Below are 10,425 nucleotides of genomic sequence, written 5' to 3' on the forward strand. Positions count from 1 at the left end.
GAGAGGGAGGAGAGAGGGGTGGCGCCAGCGTAGAAGAGAGGGTTAGAGTCAGGTGGGGAAAGTGAGGGGGAGAGGGCATAGGTAAAGAAGCGGGCCTGGTTAAGTATTCCCGCAGCACAGCGCCAAGTTATATTGCGTTGTTACTTTAACATAGGGCACCAAAACCTTTTGCACAGTACCAGGCCACGCCATCCAGGTACTTCCAGCGCGCATCCGACGTGGCAGAGCATGGCGCCAAGGTTTATGGCGCCATGAAATGAATCTATGGTGCCATTTCGTATGACGTCATGAAAAGGGTCCTTTTCTAAGACATATTTCCCGGAATGGTCCATTTGTAAAAAATGTTTTCTAAAAGAGCAAAAAATAATCCACTAAGTAAGACTACACAAAACACAAGTCTATCTCGCCTCTTTACACCTTGCACATGTTCTTTATACATAGACAGTACAGCTCAAAAGCTGAAAAAGGATCCGCGATATTTTCTGAAGAAACCTCCTGATGATATCTCCCGCTTTCTCAACAATGCAGTACTCTCAACTACAGAGGACTTGTGATGAAATACTGTGTTCACTGTAGCGACATCTCAAACTACAGAATGCCCGGAAGTTTTCCTTACTTTCTGTTCCATCGCTGATACAAAGGACACCCGAAGGTAGGATTATATAGTAACTTCCAGCCCAAGCATACCTCAACGATAGCCCAGAATTTCTTCCTGCAAATCAGAACTTGCTCTGTCCTATTTTCCTCATTTTCCAACATATGTGTGGTAACTTCCCAAAGGAACTTCGGTGCAAGGTCAATGATTCTTGAGAGAGTGTCCTTCTCATCTCTAATAATGATGAAACCCTGTATGTTCATAATTTTGTCAGACAATGTTGATTATACTCTTTAACTAAATTCCATAAAGACCATATAAGCATATTTGATCTCTTGTTTATGAAATTATGCTACACAAGAAATTTTTGAATGGAGAAACAGATAGCTTGTGCTTTATACTATATATTTGTCTACGAAAGGTCAATCGTTGAGGGAAAGCTGACACTTGCCACTATCAAATTTCTCTGAACAAATTGGTTTTTGACCACGAATCTGATATATCTGTGAGGTGTTTGTCATTTTTTATGGTTGGCATGTTCAATCGTTTAGAAAATAGTTTGCCACAAAAAAGACAAGTGCGTCTTCGGCTCATCAAAGATATAGCTATAGTTTAACTGTGTAACACATTTGTACTTTACTGAGGATACATGAAAGATCCATACACCAAACTATTTGATGACCAAACATGAACTTCTTAGGAATCTATTGTGCTATGAGCCTTGAGCATGACATAAACTTGGCTCTTGCAAAATTAAGAGCCCTTTGTTATTGCAAACATAAACAGAAGTATGCTCTCACAAACATGGACATTAGTAATTAAGATATGCACTGAAGTATGAAGTATCTATAATTGTCAGTAATCAACTAAAAGGCAATAGTTACCTGGGGGCGAATGATAAGGTCCATTTCTAACATGATATCTTCCAACGAACAATCTTCCTTGCGACCTTCATAACGAGAAAAGAGGTGGAAAGCATGCAGCAAATCGTAGGACCTAGGATATGTTGAGAATGGCTCACACCTGCAGCATGAATTGAATGGCTTTGGTTTCATCGTAAACAAGAGAAATGCATGTTTATTGTATTTGGAAGTATTAACCAGTCATGGTAAGAACCGAGTAACCCACGGTCATAGATAACTGGCAATGTGTTGCTCATGGTATGGGGTACTATATTCATAAACCAGACAAGATCATTGCTCAGCGCTGCAGCAAACCCACCATAATTAGCATTCATGTCCATGACATTTCGGATAATAGTCTTTTCAACACCAAGAAATGACCAATACTTGTAAACCTGGTTCTTCCAGAACTGGTTATTATTCTCAAACCTCTCTGGTGTAACTCCTAAAAATTATGTTCCAGAAAATTGATTCACATATAGGAAATACAAACTCAAGTCAAGGGTCAAATTAGATTTACATTAAAGATTTGAATCACTTTGTTTAAACAAGTTTTAGATCCTAACCACCTAAAAACTTGTTTTGATTGAATGTGGAGGACATCATTTTTACACACTTTATAGTTCAGAATGGAACTTGACTCAAATTTGCAGCATCAAAACGGGTCATATCCTTTTTTTTCTTTAGGCAATGGAAAAATGGAGCTGACTTATCATCTCCAAACTCTTGAAATAAAAGGATAGGTGGTCAGTCTGGAAGGCAATTTCTGAATCTCGGGTTTGTCCTTGTTGAGACTCACACAGTTCATTAACGGGATTTCCCATTATGGTGAAATATTGTCATTGGATTCACAAATATTCAGTAGCTTCATATCAGCATTTTTCTGTCAGCAGGATTCATCTTCAGGTTTAAACCAAATAGCAGTCTGAACATGCTTAGCAATAAGCTTCCAACACATTGCTGTTGTAATATTAACTAGCTTCTCCCAAATAACAGGAAAGTCCTTATCTTTTCTATAAGCTGGTGGAGCAGAGTATACAAAATATCCATTAGGTCGCAAAAGACGATCTACATCTTTGAGCAATATTCCTTCTAGAAAACAAATCATAGGCTGTGGCTCAAATTTTGGATGGTGTATCTAGAAAGTAGAATTTATAAAGAAACGACCATCAGAAGAAGTAACTTTCTAAGAAAAATATTGACTGTGCAAGAGTACAGATACATAAGTTCAGAATCAATTGATTTTCATAAAGACTTGTTATATTCAATCATGAACATACTACACAGTATAACTGGATGTTCCCACATAAAATGCTGCCAACAAAAAAAAAATCTCATAAAAAGTTAAATTTGATCGGTAGCTTAGGACAAACTGTAATGTGAAATTGTGAATCTTACCATTTTCATGCCAATCAACACGACATCAGGAGCTGTGAATCATTTCAAAAGAATTTCCTGGATAAGGTAATTGCTTTGTGGCCAACACAGAGATCATTGCACCAATCCCACGTTCTAAGGCAAACTGGATTTGATTCTCATGAACATCTTTTGGGGCAAATGACATAGTTTGAATGTCTAGGGGAAGAAGATAAGCAGAAAAGCTGGCAAGACCACATCTGACATCCAAAACTTGTACTCCTGCCGAACAGAGATCATCACCAGTACTATTTGTTGTCATATTTCCTAGCCTGCATTGATCAATTACAAAAACCTACATCAACAGAATGACCTTTCACAAGATAAAAAGAAAGCAGTACTGCAGTAGCATGCACCATATATAATTTATTGGTGCTCCAAATTATGGTCCCTTCACCGCACATACTCTCCATCTTTAATATTACTCAAGAGTAGGCTTTCCAATAGGTTGTCCCCTCAAGAATATAAAATGTAAGATCAAAATTGATAACGCTCAGCATTTGCTACTAGATGTCACATATGACGAATTATCTAGATGAGATTACAAGCATTGGATTGCAATTCCAGGCTATGGGAAATAAAATTAAAAGAAACTATTCTCAAGCTTAAACATCAAAATTTGAAATGTTAGGCGAATAATTCAAGGTTACCTTTCTATGTACTCTAATGAACCATGTTTGAAGTGAGTGCCACCTCCAGGAAACCACCAAAGTTTGCCCTTGTCATGCACCCAGTTCTGTCCTCCTTTGACCTCAGCAAGATGTGAATGGTTGACATTACTATGGCATACATAGTCTCGACTTGTTGGCCATCTTATTGGTATATTGTAGTCATTTGGTGGGGGCGCCAAACAGAACAACCGTTTCTTTCATGGAGGACATATACTTTCAAGATCCTCATGCCTAGATCTATCTAGGTTCTTTAAGCTGCTTATATAAACCGCATCATGGCAGGGAACATACTCATTGTATTCCAAAGGACAAACATCAACTCCATAATCTGGAACTGAGACTGGTTTCGTCCGGTAAGCAAGAGAAACTCTGTTTGTAAACATTGGAGCATCTGCAACTGAAAACAAAACAGATTTAACCATCTTGGCATGGAAACATCATGTAAAATACCAGTCATATGAAAATGGTAAGCTAGGAGTATGTGACATGTCAGATAAATGAACATTATAGTACCGGCATAAGTTGCAGCACAGAGAAACAGAGTGGAAACGTATTCAGAAATAACACCTACTTAAATGTGTCAAGACCTAACCAGCATAATTTGGCAAATTATAAACTGAAACAGACTTTAACACTCGTCCTGCATTCTGTTAACCTAATCATTTGCTGCCGGCACAAGGCAATTCCCAAATCCCAATTAAATGTACACTGGTTACTATCAAATTTTTAAGAAAAAGATAACCACTTGTCGAAGAGATAAATTTTTCAGATTTCCTAAATAGTGTCGTGGTGTGGCTTTATTCAAACTATTCCCATAAATTAACATCTACTCACACACAAGTATACAGAGCAATCCCTTAGAACCATGTACTCAACAAGCACATTCTTTTACTAACAATGAAGGAGCATCAATGATAGCATTCAACCATAAACCTAAATCCGCCGCACGAATTGGGCAGCACAGCAAGAAGACTCTCCAGACGAGACCGCGAGCCGCTTTTTTCTACGAAAACCCCGAGAATTGGACTGGAAAATGCGATCCAGCCGCGGAATCGGAACGGGGGCGCAGACCCGGAGGGAGTAGTCACCTTGGGACTTGGAGGAAGCGGGCGATCGAGCGTGGGAATGAGGCAGGACGAGCGCGGGGGAGGCGAAGGAGCCAAAGAGGGTGCCGGCGTAGAAGGAAGCGGCGACGAGGGCGAGCCCAGGAGCAGGAGCTGCACTGGCTGCGGCTCCGCAGCCGGCGACCACCACCGCCCCATCCCGCTTCTTTCAGACTCACTCTCACACTTACCCGCGCTGAGTTGAGACGATCTCTTGCTTCAGATTGGGTCTGAATTAGTTTAAGTTTGCGTTGCACTTTTCTATTTTCAATACCTTTTTAAGCCCATATCCAATCAGCATTAGTTATAGTTAACCAGCGAGTACTTTCTATCCAGTGAAACTTATAGCTTAGAAATTTCAAAGTGAGCTGCCAACTTTCACACACATCGTAGCTAGAGAACCTTGAACTCAAGATTCAAGTTCTTCAACAAAAAATACGTCGTAAACTTTCAAATTTAGAACTCTGAACACAAGAATTCAATAATTAACTCAGCAACTCCAATTTGTTTTAGTTAAAAAAATGCAACTTTCAGCTCAATAATACTGAAAAAGAAATTGCTCGCAGGCTAGTGAACTAATGAACATTCATCGGTAGTAAATGCCTTTTCTAACTAGAGTTTGATTTACTTTGCTGGTACTCTTATAATCGTGTTCTTCTGGCTTGATGATCGACGAATCTCAAATTTGGGATGTGTAGAGTGTATATAGTAACAATATATTGTAAGAGTAAATTATTAGAGAAATCTTTCTGTATGATCCTTGTCGAACAAAGGACCTAAGTTCAGTCCTTAGAATTTTGGATAAATTTTAACATAAAAGGTTCCTTTGCCTGGCACGCACCTTCTGCCTCAAAAATTCCTTGGGAGCATTCAAATACATTTCTTCAACAATTCCTACGTTTTGCATCCATATAAGATTGCAATGGCATTACTGCACATTCCCAATGTTTTTTCCCCTTCTACCCCATACTTTCCACGATTCTAATTGATTTGAATAATGTGATCCTTTATAATATTTCATGAATTAGAGTTCCGAAGATACAGACGCTAGCATAACCACAACACACTCTGTACTCTAACCATTATTTTCAAAACAGATACAATTGCTATTTCTTGTGTATAAACTATGCAAACGCTCACGCGACCCCACGAGAAACAAATGCACGATTGAATTCAATACATGTTAGGTCGTGGCCTGAGACAATGCAGATCCAATTTGAAGCATGAGAGGATACACTGGACTGAACTCCTTGTCTCCTCGAGACCTGACCCTCATCTCATAGTCGTCCATGGTGGCCTTCACCCCCTTCCAGATCTGATCCTCGCCTTGTGAATCAAGCCACAGAGAGTACTGCAATGGTGTGAGCTTGTTGCGCTGTAAAGGCGACTGCAGTTCATCAGGCCCTCGAGAATACAGATGGTGGAGGATCACGCTAGGCGGCAAATCTTGAAGGAGTGGAGACTTCTCAAGCTGAGATGTTTCCAGGAATAGGACAGGACGGAATGCACGTAGTGCCTGGTAAGGTGCACCCAGCTGCTCCACTGGAAACAGATTCTGACCAACGGCAAGCTCCAGCTCGGCCATGTCCCGCGCCATTCTCAACTTCCCTGCTTCTGAGAGTGGTCTGACAAGAGAAGCATGCCTTATGAAGAATATGAGGACCCTTGAGGCCATCCTTCTAACCATGGTGATGCATATGGTTTCTGAACGGGAGGATGATGAAGGCAAGAGCTTCGATAAGAATTCACTGTGGAAGTGGACAGCACATTTCTGAAGCTCCTCCATGTAAGCTGATGCATTGTTATCCATCGCTGCATCCATTCCATGACCTGCAAAGTCCTGCTCGTGCATTTTCAGGATGCATGACTCGAGACAATCAAGCATCGCTTGGAACAGGGAGGTCACTGAATCACAAGCAACACTGTAAATGACACCAAGGGAGGGTGAAAGGACTTCAGAAGCAACATTTGGGAGTGTTGACAAGACGCTTGAAATGCGTGTGTGAACCTCCTGAAGGTGGAGACACAAAGCAAAGTTTTTGAGTTGGGCTGGAGTCGCTGTGCCAGTAACTTGTCGGGCTTCAGGGCCAGTAGAGATCTACATGTAAAGCAAAATATATGTTAGCAACTGCACACGGAAACTAAAGCAATGCCCAGCAACCAACATATGTTAGATGGGCCTTGACGCATTGTACAAGCACGCAAGAAAGAATGGAGCAAAGTGCGTGTGAAGTGGTTAGACAATAAAACAGTCAATGATAGAAATTAGAAAAAAAAAAGATGGATACAATCCTTGTAACGATATGCTACAATGATACTGGCCTTTTACTTTCCTGGAAGGGCAGGCATAATGATCCAGTCTTTCCTTGGGTGAAGATTGTAGGACAACCAAAAGTACTGTGCACTGTCCATATTGTTCGAGTTGCAAATGAAACCTCTTGTGCACAAGACAGAAGGGATGTATCCAGAAGTGCCATAACTGTGGAACTGTATTTTGTCATGACTTGTACAAGATAGATTACCGTGGTATCATTACTTCTATCAATATGTGACTAATCAGAATACAAATTTTAGTTTATCGAACAAAGAAGAGAGAACTAAGAACCAACTGTTGCACAAGTTTGAGTACACCACATTGACTATAACAGGTTTCACTAAACCGAGACCAACAATCACAGAACTGATCCGAACTTTCACAATGTTTTATTGGCCTTAGTGAGTAAGCTGATTCATGAAACTAGTGCTATTGTGGTAGCGGAGTTTCCAGAAGAACACAAAAGAACCAATAAGTGACTGAACATAATGAACAACATATAGTAATATGGATATGGATTTTAAGGTGACAAATTAGGTTTCAACTCAATAGCTCAATCAAGACCTATGAAGAATCATCCCACTCATGATATGGAGCTAGCAAGTACAACTAGAATCATCCAAAAGGACATTAGTCAGGCTTCAAGGAATGTCGCAATACAATCAGTGAAACAGGTCCTGAGTCCTCTGACACGAGGAGACAGAACGGTAGTGAAATCTAGTATACAGAAGTTTCAAGTCACACCATCAAAACTTACTATTGTAGCCTGCCCCTACATTTACTCATAGCTAATGTAGAAAGCATGTGAAATCCATAGAAAAAACTATAAATAAATAACTCAACTAGATCAGTAAAAGGTAGCAAGTGAATACCTGATATTCAGCTCTCTGTGCTAAAAGAAGCAAGATCTTTCCAATTTCACGTAGAACAAGAACAGGCAAATACCCGTGAGTTCTCACAACTTCGATTTCCTCTTGTATGCGAGAAATTAGCCTTGAGATCTGGTCCTTTGAAGGTATGGTTCCTCGGTTTGACATTGGAAATATGCTATTGATATAATCAGATAAGCGACTATGACAAAGAGCCAAAAAGGCTGTCTGGAATATCTCAATGGCTGAAATCATGTGATCTTTTCCTTCGGGAGTGAGAGCTGGAAGGGTACCCTTTACATCAGTATCTCTTGAAATCCTCTCAAGAAGGTTTTCAACCATTGAAAACAGTCTTGGATACCCAAGAGTAAATATTTCCTTCACAAAGCTCGACACCGTAAAGGTAGATTTCATTTGACTTGCAAAGGCCTTGACAATTGCATCCCAAACTCTCTCTGTTAACAGAGGCTCACCCTCCTACAAAAGATTTTATTTTATATTTGTTAAAACAACTGAGGGAAATAGTACATCAGAATTATTCACATAGGAGCAAGAAAAAGGATCGCAACAGTCTTAAGGTGTGCAATTCTGCATGCAAATACCAGATTGCATAAAAATCTAGATCATAGGTATTTGCTAGCTACAACGTCCACATTTCATTCAACACAACACAACATGATCCAAAAGATGCACTAGCTTAGCTTGGCGTCAAGTACTGAACACGTCATTACGAAATAGAATAAAACTATGAACAATTTAGCTACACCATGCAATTCCCACCACACAACCAAAGTTTAATCAACAAAGAAATTCAAAGTTCACGTATAACTAAACATATAGCATAAAACTACAATGTGTTCACTAGATAAGACCCACTGGTAGACCGATATGCTCACTTTGTTCTGCCTTCACTATCATTTTGGATCTCTTCGACAGACATTATGTCTTAAAAGTTAATTCACAAATGAATGCCACATGATTGATAGTTTCATGATATACTCCCACAACTCGCCATGATAGAGCTTAAGTTCTAGTTTGTCATTCCAATTCGTTTTCACCTGACCTAATAAGTTCATGCATCGAGTCTCACCTGCCAAACCTCCTCAAGGAACAGCATTTGCGTGAATGGCACACGCTTCTTGGTGAGCACAGTCTGCAACTGCCAAGCAGCACTGACCGCCTGGTGCAGTTCTTCCATGCACTGCCTCATCCTTTCCCACAGTGCCTCCGCTGCCTTCTTACCCCCACCAATCTGCGGCGTACCGCTCCTCTGCACCCCTCCAGGGCCACCTCCACCCCCAGCAGCCATTGATATCGCCTTCATGTCCAGCGCCACAGCAACACTCTTCGCACTTGCTGCCTTGTACCTGTTTACAAGCCCCTCCACTGCCGGCTTCAACTCCCCAAGATTGTAGTATACCTGCAGCCCACACCACACGTCGTTCTGGTTGGACTCCGCGACGCCGCGATCGATCACAGCGCTGGCCTCCAAGCGTAACTTGGACGCGGCAGCATCAACCTTGCGCATCTCCTCGTCAACGGCATTGATCCCGGAGAGGTTCTTCTCCTCATAGAGGAGGCGGATCTCGCGGTGGAGCTCGGCCTGTCGGGCGAGGTCGGGCGCCGGGGAGGAGGATAGGAGTCGGGATGAGAGGCGCACGAGGCGGTGGGAGTGGAGGAGGAGGTCGGCGGTGGCAAGGAGGCTGGAGAGGGAGGCGGAGGAGAGCGCGAGGTGGGATCGCGGCGCAGAGAGGTGGGAGGAGAGGAGGGAGAGGTGGGAGGAGAGGAAGCGGAAGTGAGAGGGGAGCGAGGAGAGCGACACGGAAGCGGAGCGGAGGGAGAGGAGGTGGGAAAGGAGGAGCGGGTGGCGGCGGAGCACCTCGGCGCGGAGGTGGCGGCGGAGGAGGCGGATGGCGTCCTGGAGCTGCTCGGCTCGGGAGGCCGCGAGCCCGGAGGAGAGCGCGGCGGAGGAGAAGTCGGAAGGGGAGAAGGACGGGGAGAGGATGGCGGAGAGGACGGGGTCGGAGGCGAAGGAGTCGAGCGGGGAGGCGGGGGCGGCGGTGTGGGAGGTTAGCGAGGGGAAGGAGGCGGCGGCGAGGAGGTCCTTGGAGGTTGGCGAGAGAAGGAGGCGCGGGGTGGTGGGCGCGGCCATGGCGGCGGCCGGCGGCGAGGCGGGGGTGGATCTGGGAAGTGGAGGGAACGGGAGATCCAAGGGTTAATTACTTTTTTTACCACTGTCGCATGGCGCTTTTCAAAATGTCATCCATTTAGATTTCATCCTTCGAATATCATCCGGGTCCATATTTTCGTCACACCAAGCGAAGGAAGGAAGAGAGGAAAGGAGATAGACGTTGATGAGGAGGGAAAAGGAGACGGCGTCGGAGGGGAGTCGTTCAGGGACAAGACATAACTAGGCACAGCGGGGCTCACTAAGGAGAAGGGAGTGTTAGAGAGAAGATGGCGTTAGAGAGGGACGGGCCAGCTGCGGCGTGCGGGCCGGACTGCTGGCCAGGCCAGCCGAGCGGTGCAGCGTGGCGTGAGATGAAAGCTAGACC

At 43.2% G+C, this 10,425-nt stretch overlaps 1 protein-coding gene and 1 pseudogene across 1 annotated transcript; both read right to left on the reverse strand.

Moving 5' to 3' along the window:
• Window positions 1-314: 314 nt before the first annotated feature.
• Window positions 315-4,904, reverse strand: LOC133928792 (probable methyltransferase PMT7; annotated as a pseudogene).
• A 768-nt stretch (window positions 4,905-5,672) lies between these two features.
• On the reverse strand, window positions 5,673-10,219 carry LOC133928793 (conserved oligomeric Golgi complex subunit 5-like). The gene is made up of 3 exons (XM_062375281.1): window positions 8,961-10,219; window positions 7,874-8,347; window positions 5,673-6,785 (listed from the first exon to the last, which is right to left on the reverse strand). The coding sequence occupies exons 1-3, from the start codon at window positions 10,020-10,022 to the stop codon at window positions 5,871-5,873; spliced, it is 2,451 nt and encodes an 816-aa protein (XP_062231265.1). The 5' UTR covers window positions 10,023-10,219; the 3' UTR covers window positions 5,673-5,870.
• Window positions 10,220-10,425: the final 206 nt, after the last annotated feature.

The sequence above is a fragment of the Phragmites australis genome, chromosome 9 (genome assembly GCF_958298935.1).
Source record: "Phragmites australis chromosome 9, lpPhrAust1.1, whole genome shotgun sequence".
NCBI classification, from domain to species: Eukaryota; Viridiplantae; Streptophyta; class Magnoliopsida; order Poales; family Poaceae; genus Phragmites; species Phragmites australis.

Excerpts from the sequence above, each read along its gene's own strand:
- LOC133928793 (XM_062375281.1), bottom strand. The coding sequence starts at position 10,022 with ATGGCCGCGCCCACCACCCCGCGCCTCCTTCTCTCGCCAACCTCCAAG. Across the intron at positions 8,348-8,960 it reads TCCTTGAGGAGGTTTGGCAG|GAGGGTGAGCCTCTGTTAAC; the intron begins GTGAGACTCGAT and ends AATCTTTTGTAG. Across the intron at positions 6,786-7,873 it reads CACAGAGAGCTGAATATCAG|ATCTCTACTGGCCCTGAAGC; the intron begins GTATTCACTTGC and ends CTTTACATGTAG.